The sequence below is a fragment of the Orycteropus afer genome, unplaced genomic scaffold, assembly GCF_000298275.1.
Source record: "Orycteropus afer afer isolate SDZICR_OR568_19922 unplaced genomic scaffold, OryAfe1.0 scaffold00018, whole genome shotgun sequence".
NCBI lineage: Eukaryota > Metazoa > Chordata > Mammalia > Tubulidentata > Orycteropodidae > Orycteropus > Orycteropus afer.
Window position 1 is genome coordinate 14,476,102 of NW_006921605.1, and position 14,537 is coordinate 14,490,638.

Genomic DNA, 14,537 nt, shown 5'->3' on the forward strand with positions numbered 1-14,537 from the left:
GGTTTGATGGTCTTTCAGGGCCTTTAATGCTGGCATCATTCGTCTTGGTTTACCTCACAGTCCGGTTTGATGGTCTTTCAGGGCCCTTCCAACTCTGGCATCATTCGTCTTGGTTTACCTCACAGTTGCTTCTTTGGTCAGAACCTTCTCTTTGTATGTCCTCTGCCTGTTATACTTGTTCTTGCCCTCCTCAACCATGATGTTGGCTGTCACAGTCTGACCCAACTTCTCAAAGTCTCTCTTCCAATTGGTTATCTTCAGAATCAAGGCTTGAGTCACAGAAAATATGAAATGGCAGGCTCAAAGAGAGGAAGAAGTGGTTGTTCTGAGAAGATACATTAAGCAAATGCTGTGCTCTGTAGGGTTTTAGTGGCTGGTTTTTAGAAGTAGATCACCAGGCCTTTCTTCCCAGGGGCCTCTAGGTAGATTCAAACCACCAGCCTATTGATCAGCAGCCAAGAGCACCCAGGGACTCCAGGCAGCACAAAGCCTGGTCCACACTAGGTGCTTCATACACTTGTTGAATAAATGGAATCACCAGGTCCCTGTATTCTTGCTCCTCCAATGAGAATACTCTTCCTCCTCTTTCAGAAGACGCAAGATGTACAAAGAGCACCTGAACCTCACCTCCCTGGACCCCCCTCTGCAGCTCCGAGTCAATGCCAGCTGGGTCCAGTTCCACCTGGGCATCAACCGCCATGGGCTGTACTCCCGCTCCAGTCCCATGGTCAGCCAACTCCTCCATGACATGCAGCACTTTCCCACCATCAGTGCTGGTGAGGTTTGCGGCATCAGGCGGGCTCGGGTGACTTTTCCCAGAGAGGCTGGGTAGACCCTGTCAGGCCAGGCTCCTGGGAAGAATATTCAAGGGTTGACTCTGACACCTCACAGATGGGGTAATAATTCTAAGAATGTAGACGCTGATCTTTTTCCTTTTGAAAGAGATTTTGCAACTGTAATCTCATCACGACCCCATAAGGGAAGCATAAGCAGGTGTTCTGTGCATTAATGAATGTGACTGCTACCTTTTATTGGGAGCTTCTTTTGAACGTGGTAACTCCATGTGTATCAGAGTAGAACTGTGCTCTACAGGGTTCTTCAATGGTGGATGGCTCAGAAGGAGACCCCCAGGCCTTTCTTCCAAGGGGCCCCTGGGTGATTCAAACCACCAACCCTTCATTAGCAACACACATAGGGTCACCATAAGACAGAGGCTTCTCAACAGCTATTGGTTGTTACTGGTTTCTTTTGAACAAGGCAATATATTCTCTCTTACACAGTGGCATTTTGACAGGGACAGAATCAGTGCCATTTGACAGATGGAAAAACTGAGACTCAGGTTAGGTAATTGGCTAGAACCCAGTGGTAGAGCTAAGGTTCAAGCACAGGTCTGCTGACTGCAGGTCATGCTCCCAAGGCGATGACAGACTAAGTGATGAAGCAAGCGATTAACAAAGACAACATGAGCTTCAGTCTCTGCACAGGATGTGTCCACCGAAGGCCCAGTGAGCGTGAGGCTTGGGATAGAGCAGGGTGGAAACTTCAGCCAACTGGAGCTCCAGGAGACCCTCCAGGAGGTCTGCATCCCTTCCCTTGGTCTGCACCTGAGTCCAGGGCCGTGTGGTTGGCTCTCTCAGGAGCAAGGCGGGGTGTTCTCACTGCCTTTCTTCTCCTTCACAGATTACAGTCAGGACGAGAAAGCCTTGCTTGGGGCGTGTGACTGCACCCAGAGTGAGTGACCTGGCCCGCCTCCATCCAGCCCCCTCACTGTCACAGTCACGTAACCCCTGAGAGCTGCCGGCAACATGCACAGCCCAGTCCCCTGTCCAGCGGGGGCCATGGTCGGCAGTTGATGGAGCATGAGTCTGTGTCTCCCCAGGGAGCTCGGCGTCACTCCCCACCCACCCACAAAGAGGAAAGGCCATGGAAAAGTGACTCTTGCTGGTCCACACATGGTCCGGGGACCAGCCTCCCCTGCATATCAGCAGTGTATTAGAAATGCCGAATCCCAGCCCCACCCGCAATGCTGCAAATCAGAACCTACCCTTTAACAAAATGCTCAAGTGATTGGAACATGTTTTCAAAGTTTAGAAGCATTTGTATGAGATGGTGGTTTGCAACCCTGGCTACACATTAGACTTGCCTGGGAGCTTCAGAAAGTACAGATTCCGGGCCTGCACCTCCAGATTGTTCCACTCAGTTGCACAGGTGAGGCCCAGGCATCGGCATTTTTAAAACTCTCCAGGTGCTTCTAATGCAGCCAAGGTTGAGACCCACTGGAGTAGGTGACTAATAGAGCCAGAAAGATAGGACTAAGAGCAGGGCTCCCTGTGCAGGAGGCTGGGACCTCGACAGAGGTGGGCCTGGACACTGGCCTGCCCAGCAGCAGAGTAGTCAGGCAGTCACCACCGGCCATGAGGAGCCTCGCCCACTGACCCCAGTGTGTGAAACACACGTTGGAAATTTCTACATGTGGCATGACGTGAGAACAGTTTGGAAGGGGGTGTAGAGCCAAGGCTTCCCTTTTCCTTAGTTAAGCCAGTTGTTGCTCATGGTGATCCTTGTCAGTCAGAGTAGAGCTGTGCTCCAAAGAGTTTTCAGTGGCTGATTTTTCGGAGGTAGATTGGCAGGCCTTTCTTGTAAGGCACCTTTTGGTGCACTTGAACCTCCAGCCTTTCAGTTAGCAGCTGACTATGTTAGGCATCTGCACCACCCAGGGACTCCTTTCTGTAGTTGAGCACCAGCCATTTGCCATTGGATAGGACACAAAGGCGAGGGAGACATGGTCCCCACCCTCACGGGGCTCCCCACAGCAGAGCCAGGACAAGGGGAGGCAAGTGAGACACCAAGGTTCAGGAACCAGTTCTCACTGGAGGTCATGCATGTGCACCCCGGTTGACTCACCTGGTTCTTACTGAAGATCATCCATGTACACTCTGGTTGACTTGCCTGGTTCTCACTGGAGGTCATGCGTGTCCCCCCTGGTTGACTTGCCTGGTTCTCACAGGAGGTCATGCGTGTGCACCCTGGTTAACTCGCCTGGTTCTCATTGGAGGTCATGCATGTCCATGCTGGTTGACTCACCTGGTTCTCACTGGAGGTCATGCATGTCCATGCTGGTTGACTCGCTAGCCATACTAAGCCTTTTTCCAGTCTTAAATCAGGAGAGATACAGATAAACAGATCCATCTAATATTGAACAGTGACCAAATCTCTGTGAGTACAGTTGCGGCACAAAGAGGAAGGGGTCAACTCTTGGGGAGACATTTGTTGGCATTCCCAGTGAGCATCTATCTGGGGAAACCTGTTTTATTATGTGCCCTTTATCCTACCAGCAGATAAAGTATTGTCTTGAGCCCATGGACACACCCTCCATGGCCTGGCACCATAGAGATTGCCATGGAGGCTTTGACAAGCAAATCCTGACACCTCCTCTTTAGGATTTTGTTAAATAAGAGAAAAAAAAAAGGAGGCAGCTGGGTTTACTAATTTAACCAAGGGTCACAGCCCTGAGGCAGAGCCCAGAAACATCATTAATGTACCGTCTACCCCTTCCCAGTTGTGAAGCCCAGTGGGGTCCACCTGAAACTGGTGCTGAGGTTTTCGGACTTCGGGAAGGCCATGTTCAAACCCATGAGGTAAGTGACTGCCTTCCTCACCACCAACCACCATAACTACATTCCCTCAGCCAAATCCTTACATGGCACATTACCCAAAACAAAATCTCTGTGGCCATCAAGTCAAATCAAAGTCACGGTGACCCCGCGTGTGCAGAGTAGAACTGCTCCACAGGGTTTTCATGCTGTGATCTTTATGTAAACAGATGGCCGGGCCTTTCTGTGGCAGCACTGCTGGGTGGGTTTGAACCATCTACGCTTAGGTTAGTAGTCCATTGCAAAGTGCTCGGACCACCCAGGGACTGCCATTGTTGTTGTTGTTCTTAGGCGCTGTTGAGTCCGTTTTGACTCACAGAGACCCCACGTACAACAGCTCGAAACACGGCCCGGTCCTGCACCATCCTCACAACCCTTGCCGTGTTGGAGTCCGTTGTTGCAGCCACGGTGTCAATCCATCTTGTCGAGGGTCTTCCCCTTTTCACGGACCCTCTACTTTTCCAAGCACGATGTCCTTCTCCATGCTGGCCCCTCTGGATAAAATGCCAAAGTACATGAGATAACGTCTCACCATCCTCCCTTTAAAGGAGCACTCTGGCTATACTTCTTCCGAGACAGTTTTGTTCCAGGGTATATTCAAAGGGACCTACTACATACAGCAGGATGTCTCTTAATTTTTACAAACTAGAAGCTAAGGGAGAGCAGGTGAGCTTCTCTTTGTATCGGGAAGGAAAAAGACTCACATGTCTGTGTTTTATTTTCAGAAAGTGCATGAACTAACAGCCTAAAACCTCTTCTCTGGTCAATTAGAAACAACATACAAAAATTGTTGAAATTAACCAGTTGGTGTTTTTGTTTTGTTTTGTTCCAACCTTAGCTCACAAAAGCAAGCTTACCTATTCTTGTACCATAAGCCAAAGTTTAATCTCTGTTTTTATAACATTGAGTCCAAAACCACATATAGGATCATTTCACAGTGTTATTTCTTAAAAAAGCATGCACTTTTTCTATGGGTAATTTAAAGCCAGTAATATTTTGTTCTTTATTGAGAGGGATGCTGGAAGGTTATGTTTAGAAAAGATACATCATGAATAAAATCAAAGATTAGATTTTTTTTTTAACTTGTTTTTAGTTGTAGAGTTGATTCCAACTCACGCGACTCCATGTGGTTGAGAACAGAACTGCTCCGTGGGGTTTGCAAGGCTGTGACCTTTTGCCAGGAACTCACCAGGCGTATCTTCTGAGGGGCCTCTGGATCAGCTCAAACCACCAGACTTTTGAAGATGATGTTTCAGAAAATTCTAAAGGGATGTTCTATTCCGAAGGAAGGAACTCAGCTTTAAAATGAGACTGGGAAACCTGGAGGAGACTTCCTGGCTTAGACGTTGGGTGATGCTACTTAGAAGTGGGTCAGCTGAGTGAGGACCACTGCCTTGCTAAATGGGCTGCACCTTTTAAAGTAAAATCCCCACTTCTAGCAGGGTCTCTCGGGGGTTTCCAGGGCTGGCTGGGTTGTTTTTGTTTGGGTTTTTTTTTTTTTTTTTTTTTTTTTTTTTTTGGTGGCAAAGTGCACATCACTGTTTCAATGGTTAGGGCTGTTTATTTCTAGCTTTCTGAGTTTATGTACATTTCAATCACTTTTGCAGTCATAGTACAATCCCACACTGTGGCTTATTATATTAGTCAAAGATCATCCTTCTTCCATGTTTGTTAGCATCTTGGTAATGTCATCCTAGAGCCAGAAGCCACAGCTTGATGCCCTTACTGGTTGGAAGGTACTTTCCTGAACACACACATCCAGCCAGCGCATCATACTCGAGCAGGCTGATGCTTTTCAGGAATCCATTAGAGATTTTCCAATGTATATAAATGAACATCCTCCACACCAGCCTCCCATAACCTCCTAGCTGGGTCCCCTCTCCATGACCTGACTGATACCTTGTTTATTCCTCCCCATTACCCTACCAAAAACAAACAAACAAAAAAAACCCTCACTACCAATGAGTCAAATCCAACTATGACATAGCAACCCCTCCTTGGGTTTCCAAGGCAGCATCACTACGGAAGTAGATTGCCCCACCTTCCTTCCGAGTGGCTGGTGGGTTTGAACCGCCAGCCTTCTGGTTAGCAGTCAAGTGCCTTAGGCACTATGCTACCAGAGCTCCTAGAACAGTTAGTAGGAGACAACATAATATATGTTGTTGTTGTTATGTGCTGTCAAGTCGGACCCAACTCACAGCGACCCCTCCTTGGGTTTCTGAGGCAGCATCACTAGGGAAGTAGATTGCCCCGCCTTCCTTCCGAGGAGTGGCTGGTGGGTCCGAAGCGCCAGCCTTAATTAAGGTCCAGAATATTCACTGCTCTTCCAACTGCAGTCATTTGAAGTAGCATTTCTAGGGAAGCTCTCAGTCTACAAAGTCTTATCTCACACACCATCATTCTGAACGCTTGGGCTTCTGGTGCTACACCAGCTCTGATTCTCCTGACCCATCCCATCTCTCCCTCCCTCTCCTCTGCTGGATTTTTAAAAAATCAGCTCTTATCACCAAGAAAAGGGAGTTCTGCTGGCACAGTGGCTAAATAACTCAGCTGCTCTCTAAAAGGTCAGCGGTTTGAACCCATCAGCACTCTGTGGGAAAAAGATGAGACAGCTCTGCTTCCGTAAAGATTTACAGTCTTGGAAACGCTGCAGGGATCACTATGAGTTGGAACACACTTGATGGCAGTGGGTTTGGTTTGGTTTCTCACTAAGGAAGTTTGCTGTTTGGCACAAACGCTTTGTGCTTGACTCCTAACCTAAAGGTTGGGAGTTTGAACCCACACAGAAGCACCCCAGAAGAAAGGCCAGGTGATCTCCTTCCACGAAGATAGTGGCCAAGAAAACCTTACAGAGCAGTTCTACTCTGTGACACAGGGGTTGCTTTGAGGCAGAATCAACTGGATGAGGTGGGTTTAGAGTTGGTTTTTTTGTTTTTATCATTGAGGATTCTTAAGTAGGAAGCTTGGTATTGCTGGTGCCTATAGGAGGATGGGGAGCTCTGGTAGCATAGTGCCTAAGGCACGTGACTGCTAACCAGGAGGCTGGCAGTTCAAACCCACCAGCCACTCCTCAGAAGGAAGGTTGGGCAATCTACTTCCGTAGTGACACCACCTCAGAAACCCAAGGAGGGGTCTCTATGAGTCGGGTCCGACTCGACGGCACATGACAACATAGGAGGATGGGTGGTGAGACTTTGTCTCTCGTACTGTGGTCATGTTATCAGGAGGGACATTCTCTGGAGAAGGCCATCCTGCATGGTAAAGCAGAGGGTCACTGAAGGCAAGGAAGGCCCTTGAGATGGACTGACACCGTGGCTGCGACAATGGGCTCGAGCACAGCAACAACTGGGAGGATGGTGCAGGACCGGGTGGGGTTTCGTTCTGTTGTCCGTGGGGTCACTGTGAGTGAGAACGGGCTCAATGGCGCCTAACAACAACAAAGGAGCCTGATGGCACAATGGTTAAAGTGCTTGGCTTCCATGCAGCCTCTGTGCCACAGGAGAAAAGACCGGTGATCTGATCCTGTAAAGATTTCAACTTAGGACGCCCTGTGCAGTAGGTCTGCTGTGTCCTGTCGGGTCGCTGACTCAGAATCAAGGGCACACAACACAGGATGGGATTTTGTGAGAAGCCTGCCTCCTTGTCCTTTGCGTTGTCTCTTCTTGGCCAAAGGAACCAGGGGCCATACTGGATGTGTTGCTCTACTGTCTATGTGTACATACAAAAGCATGGAGGCATTTTGTCCATTTCTCTCTGGTCATGCTTGTCAGCTCTCTCCCCAGGCTCACTGAGGCCTGAGTCCAGGGCGTGATTCCTGCCTTCCTTCCAGACAGCAGCGAGATGAGGAGACGCCCGCAGACTTCTTCTATTTCATTGATTTCCAGAGACACAATGCTGAGATTGCAGCTTTCCACCTGGACAGGTAGGGCTTGGTCTAGCCCCATGAGGACGGCAGTGAGGGCAAGGGCCAACCCCAGAAGGGAGCACCAGGCAGACCCTCTGGCATTTTTTCCTTCCGGCTGTCTATCTTCTTCATGTGTCAGTGATGCCTTCAAACTCAGCAGGTCCATCCAACCCTATGGATTGAGAAACAATGTCTTTTAACGTCATGAAAAGAATACCTTATAGAGAAACTAACTGCCATCCTGCTCAACTTGCCACCTTGGGCGTGAAGGCTGCCCTTTGCTCTAGTTTCCTGATGGAGAATCAGGAGAACGCTTTCACTCCTGTATATCAGTCTTAAGAGAATGACTTGAAGAGATGAAAGACATTCCTAAACTTCCTAACCCTGCCTGTTTGCCCAGTCATTGCTATTCAAAGTGTAGTCCATGAAAGCCACCATGGGGACCACCCTGGAGTTTTAGAAAACGAAATAAAAAGCTTCTCATCCTACAGGACTAAATCTGAATCAGCATTTTCTCAAGCTCCAGGTGGCTCGTATGCACATTCAAGTATGAGAAGCACTGACTTAGAGCACTGCCTGGATGATGGGAAGGTTTGCCCAGGAGGCTACCTGGAGTGAGGGTTCCATTCCTTCTCCCATCCTTTAGATCTGGGATCACCCTGGGCACTCTCAGCTCAACACTACAGAGACCCCTTCAGCAGCCACTCTGCTGGGTATGATCAGGACGCCAGCCATTTGAAATGTGCAGAGGCCTGGGGATAGGACGCCTCCTCCCCATCCCTGACCATGCCTCACATCTGAACAGGGCTCCCTCTCTTCCAGGATCCTGGACTTCCGACGGGTGCCACCAACAGTGGGGAGGCTAGTGAATGTCACCAAGGAGATCCTAGAGGTCACCAAGAATGAAATCCTGCAGAGTGTTTTCTTTGTCTCCCCAGGTAGAGTACCAGCCAAAGCAGTATTCTGGGTCTAAGGACATGGGAGCCAGCATACCTGTCATTACATTCAGCAGTGGTCTGACCCCTGTTGGTGAGACCCAGTATGGGTAACGGATGCATTACAGGGATGGGTGCATGCTTCATCAGACACTTCCACCTGGACCCCTTGAGCATCACACAAGATGTACTGTGTATGGGAAAAGGTTTTGTGTGAGATGCTAACTAGCCCAGGTGGGCACTAAACCTACACACTGGCCTCCCTGGAATCAGATGTTATCCATCCAAGGTAACAAAGAATATTCTGATCCTATGGCAAGGACACTCGGAAGGAAGGTTGGGCAATCCTACTTCCGTAGTGATACTGCCTCGGAAACCCAAGGAGGGGTCGCTATGAGTCAGGGTTGACTCGACGGCACATAACAACAACAACAACAACATGGCAAGGACACAGTGAGTTTGTGTCCCACACTTTCTCTAGTCTGAGACCTTTGAAAATTGGTACCCAATACACGCCATTCAGTAGCACCCACTATTCCCTACATCTGGAAAAGGTGATGCTTCCTTCTTCTTTCTCCTCTTTCCTTCTCCCAAGCTGCACATTCAGGGTCTCCTCTTCCTCCTGATGGGTTGCTTGAGGCAGGAAGGTGACACTCTCCAAATCTCTCCTCTCATTCCTCCTCTTTCCTCCCCATCCTCTAGCCAGCAATGTGTGCTTCTTCGCCAAATGTCCATACATGTGCAAGACCGAGTATGCTGTCTGTGGCGACCCCCACCTACTGGAGGGCTCCCTCTCCGCATTCCTGCCGTCCCTCAACCTGGCCCCCAGGCTGTCTGTGCCCAACCCCTGGATCCGCTCCTACTCGCTGGCAGGAAAAGAGGAGTGAGTCAGCCCTGTGGATGCAACGTCATGCCCTTGGGCCTGAAGTCCAGTTCTGAGAGTGACCACAGTCACTGTCCCAAGGGCCTTATATTGATCCCAGGACCAGCTGGCTTGTGTCTGTTCTCTCCCTTTAGTTCATTTTTTCAGTTATAAAGAACCGACTATGTACCCAACACCAGGCGCTCAGAGATACAGAAATAACAGACACAGCCTCTGTCCTTGAGCAGCTCCATGGTCTGGTGGGGCAGACAGACAAGGAACAGTGTGGCCATTGCTGTAACAGAGTCACAGGAGAAACCCATGGGAGGGACACCCGGTTCACCTCAGTAGGCCCTATGAGATGTATCTTGATCATAGTTGTATCCTGAGCACTGACACACTCCCTGGCACATAGTAATCATCAATATTAGTTGACTGAATGAATCTGTCTATCATTGAAGCCACCCTACCTTGTGTGGGGAGAGAAGTCATCAGGGAAGACTTTCTAGAGGGCATGACTTATCCTAAGGGGCTTATAAAAGCTGAGTAAGAGCCAATCCGATGTAAAGGGGACATGGAAGCATTTTAGGCAGAGAACCATGTGGGAGAGAAATGACCAAGAATGGCTTCTAGGGGAACTATGAGTGCTTTAGAACTAGAGGGCCCAGGTCCAGAGGAAGCAGGTGAGTGGTACTGCACCAGCCATTCCCCAGCCTGCCCCGCCTTGCCCCTCTGGCATGTGCCACTCAGCCATCAGGAGTGTGGGTGCTTGGTGAATGTGCAGTGAAAGGGCTCAGGACCTTCTCACCATGTGGAATCTGCGGCCTCCCAGGTCTTTGCCCAGGATCCCAGCTGCCACCAAAGATGCTTCCACCAGCCCTGGGGAAGGTTGGGAGGGCAGGTGGGTGAGCGCCCCAACACCTTGCCACCTTGGCTTTTCCAGCCCCAGGACTTGTTGTCACCCTCAGGTGGGAGATCAATCCTCTTTACTGCGACACAGTGAAAGACATCTACCCGTACAATAGCAGCAGCCGGCTCCTCAACATTGTGGACATGGCCATCTTCGACTTCTTGATAGGTGGGCTGTGTTCAGAGCACCTGACAGAGGCGGCTTGGGTGCCGAGTTGGGGTTCAGTGAGAAGCCTGGATCATGATGACTGGCTAAGCCTCACTTCCCACATGATCAGCAGTGGTGGTGGGGTCCAAAAGGGCAGCAGTTACTAAAGAGCTGGAAGTAGAAGGGCCATCGAGGCAGGCGTACAACCCTGCCACAAGGCCCAAGGGGACAACAGATTTGAAGCTAATTGTGTCCCTCACTGAGTAGGAAGGGGTACACTGCATGTGGAGCAGTGGAAGGGCCCAGGGCAAGGCCACAGGCCCAAGAGGTGAGGAAAGCCACCTTTAAGTGCCCCGAGGGGACAGCCCTGGCTCTAAGTTCTCCCCTGGTTTGCAGGAAATATGGACCGCCACCATTATGAGATGTTCACAAAGTTTGGGGATGATGGATTCCTTATTCATCTTGACAATGCCAGAGGGTAAGTGTGACTTCCTGTGTCCCTGCACCCCCCCCCCCAGCCATTCTTCTTCGAGCAGCTATTCAGGGGAAGCCAGAGGCCCCTAGACGGAGGGGCCTCCATGGGCACATTCCCTGTCTCCTTCTTGGTCTTTTCCCGTTTCCTTTTTCTCTTGTTCTTTGTCCACGTGATTCTCCTGCAACCGAAGAGCATTAATGTGCCCCTTAGTGAACCAGATTGAAGTTTTAATTTTTTACTAGATGGTTTGCTCCTGGAGGCAGGGAACATAGCTTCACTCAGTAGTGAATGTCCCCTGCTCTGTAGTCAATGAATGAATGAATGAATGACCAAAGGCCAAAGGAATTGCCTGGTTTTCACATCTTTGGAGGAGCCCTGGTAGCACAGTGGTTAAGCTCTCAGCTGCTAACCAAGAGGTTGGCAGTTCAAACCCACCAGCTGCTCTGTAGGAGAAAGACCTGGCTGTCTGCTCCCGTAAAGATTTACATCCTTGGAAACCCTATGGGGGCAGTTGTACTCTGTCCTATACTAATGCTATGAGTCAGAATCAACTCCACAGCAATACGTTTTCACATCTTTGGACAGTCTTTTGTGATCTGATTCAGGAGAGGGTGGGGGAATCAGCTGCCACGATCGCTGGCATTTTCATCCAGAGATGTGATTCGAAAAGTCTGTGATCAATCACAAAAGGACAAATACTGTCTGAGACCACTACTGTAAAAAGTCAAGAAACGTTTACACACAGGAAAAAGCATTCTTTGAAGGCTACCAGGTGGGAAGAGAAGGAGGGTAAATCACTAACTAGAAGGTAAACATGTATTAACTTGGGTGAAGGGAAAGGCAACAGAGAGAAAGGGGGAGGTCAGCACCAAATGATCACGGCAGAGGACACCGGGAGGAGCACACGAGTTCAAGGCAACAAAGGCGAACACCATTACAGACAGTCCTGCAACCACCATCATCTACAAGAGGTTATGTAGACACACAAACTGAACAGGTGTGGGAAGGCGAATGTGACTACATCCACAAACTGATCTAGGTTTGACAGAGGCTATTCCTACATGTGTATCTATATGTGCTGCAAATATATCCATGAATATTATAGAGCCTATGGGGGTCAAAGTTATGAAGACTTACTAGCCATAACCAAACACTTTGAGGGAATGAGTCACTGGATATGGGGGCTCAGGACCATAGTCTCAGGGAACATCAAGGTCAGTCGGCACAACAGAGTCCATAAAGACAAGGTTCTACATCCTACTCTGGTGAGTGGCGACTGAGGTCTTAAAAGCTTGTGAGCGTCCATCTAAGGCACAACTATTGATCTCAACCCTCCTGGAGCAAAGAAGAGTGAAGAAAATCAAAGGCACAAGGGAACACTTAGGTCAAAGGACTAATGGACCATGCAAACCCCAGCCTCCCTGACCCTAAGACTATAACTAGATAGTGCCCGGCCACCACTGCTGACCACTCTGAAAGGGATCACAATAGGTCCTGGATAGAGTGGGAGGAAAATGTGAAACAAAACTCAAAATAATGGAAAAGATCAGGCTTACTAGTTTGATAGAGACTGGTAGAATCTCAAGACTATAGCTCTTAGTTATACTTTAAGCCTGGAACTCAACTCACCCCCGTGGCTCAACTACCAGCCAAACAACAGACAGGTATGTAAGATGGGCAATAACACCAGGGAGGTATGCCCTCCACAGAACAATCAATCACACACAAAAAGAAAAAAGGCTGAGGTGGAGAGAAAGAAACATTAAGGGAGAGAGAAAAAGGCTGGCTGGCCACCCACGAGCACCCATTTCTTCTCCTAGGTTCGGACGACACTCCCATGATGAAATCTCCATCCTCTCGCCTCTCTCCCAATGCTGCGTGTAAGTTTGCAGTTAAAGGGCAGTTAACAGTCATGACATTTGATCCACCTGCAACCAAGTTCTGAAGGTCTTTGTCAAGTTTACATCGGTCTGGGTGATGGGTGGGTAGAACGGCACAAATGACCTGAATTCCCTCGTCACTTACGCTACAAGTACAGCATTTTCCCAGCAACATCTTAAGACATCTTCATCCTGCAGCAAGATGAATTAGAATCTCATCTTTTAAACCTTTCGCTCATCAGCTATAATCTTGAACCCACTCAGATAATCACACACTTTTGCAGAGCCTGACAGTCTGCGGTTATTACTCATCAGACCCAACACTGAGAGCTCATAAATACTATTTGATCACTATCTGAAGCAAAACCCCATAAACTCCTATCAGATTGAAAGGAAGCACGGGGGCCTTTCTTTGAGCGCCATTCTCTCAAGAGCATCTAACCTCCTTCCTTCTCTCTCTGGAATCTCAGCCAGGCTTGTAAAATTGCCCACCTGCTCAGCCACAGTGTCCAGAACTAATTATAAATATGTGATTCGCACCTAGCAAAACCATCTCGTTCCTTTCCAACGAAAATTGGAAAATTCAGAGCAGAGCATGAATATTTTTAATCAACTTCTTAGGTTAATTTAAACATCTTCCCTCTTTGCCTCCCTTCTTACCTGAGCAGGGCAGACAGTTGCTGTTTATGACAAGAGATAGGCAATTACACTGCTTACCCATCCGAGTCCGAGTCAGGTATCACACAAATCAAGATCCTAAACATTGGTCCCATCCCATTTTCATCCCTGATTTTAGAATGGCACAGAAATACAATGTTGGCAACAAACAACTTGGAGGCTGGCAGTACCCAGGACATCTGAGATGGCAGACAGATTTCATTTCACCCACTCGTAACTTCTCAGTGTATCCTCTTAGGAGACTCTAAGTGTCACTTCTGTTTTGATTCCCTTAGCAGTATCAGAGCCCGTGTACATGGCCCAGCACATGTGGCATCACAATTACTAGAGGACAGTTAACAGACTCCTGAGCCAAAGGCATTTGGGCAAAGGGCCACAGAACACTGGACATACGTCACCTCTCGTTCACGGAGTAGTCGTTAAAATGTGCCGGACACGACACTGGGGAAGGCTGTCAGAACTGTAGCTACAACGGGTCAGCCAGTTACTTTCCTTATTTGGTTCTTGACTTTGTTGTTTCAGGATAAAAAAGAAAACGCACTTGCACCTTCAGCTGCTGGCCCAGGCAGACTACAGGCTCAGTGATGTGATGCGGGAATCACTGCTGGACGACCAGCTCACCCCCGTCCTCACAGAGCCCCACCTCCTTGCCCTGGACCGGAGACTCCAAATCGTCCTGAAGGCAGTGGAGGGGTGCATAGAGGCCCATGGGGAAGACAACGTCATCACCAGCGGCCCAGGCAAACCAGACTCTGGCCACCCTAACTGGACAAGCTAGGGACTAGAAGAGTCAAACATCAGAAAACACCTGCAGCCAGCAGTAGACACCCTTGTACCTGTTGATGCTGGTGACCATGAGTCATGAGCTCAGGAAGGATGGAGGGCACTGGGACTACTTTAAAACCTCAAGTGACATCCACTGGACTTGATCTTCATTTCTTGGTGCGTGGCTTCTAGAATGAACTACCTTGGCTCCCCTTCCCGGGAAGCATGGACTTCTTCAAGGCCACAGACTATCTTCCAAGTCCCCTGGGAATGTGGATATGAGTCAGGCTTGGAAGGTTTGGGAGCACTGTTCCCAGGAAAAGTATTA

The 14,537-nt window shown here is 49.0% G+C and overlaps 1 protein-coding gene across 1 annotated transcript in view; it reads left to right on the plus strand.

Moving 5' to 3' along the window:
• Window positions 1–14,222, plus strand: part of FAM20A (FAM20A golgi associated secretory pathway pseudokinase) — a 55,753-nt gene extending 41,531 nt beyond the window's left edge. The window contains exons 2-11 of the mRNA XM_007959693.2: window positions 592–776; window positions 1,681–1,731; window positions 3,560–3,638; window positions 7,483–7,575; window positions 8,380–8,495; window positions 9,195–9,375; window positions 10,323–10,432; window positions 10,808–10,889; window positions 12,707–12,766; window positions 13,967–14,222. Coding sequence (XP_007957884.1) covers window positions 602–776; window positions 1,681–1,731; window positions 3,560–3,638; window positions 7,483–7,575; window positions 8,380–8,495; window positions 9,195–9,375; window positions 10,323–10,432; window positions 10,808–10,889; window positions 12,707–12,766; window positions 13,967–14,222 — 1,203 coding nt within the window. The 5' untranslated portion in view covers window positions 592–601. The remainder of the gene's footprint in view (window positions 1–591; window positions 777–1,680; window positions 1,732–3,559; window positions 3,639–7,482; window positions 7,576–8,379; window positions 8,496–9,194; window positions 9,376–10,322; window positions 10,433–10,807; window positions 10,890–12,706; window positions 12,767–13,966) is intronic.
• The last annotated feature ends 315 nt before the right edge of the window (window positions 14,223–14,537 follow it).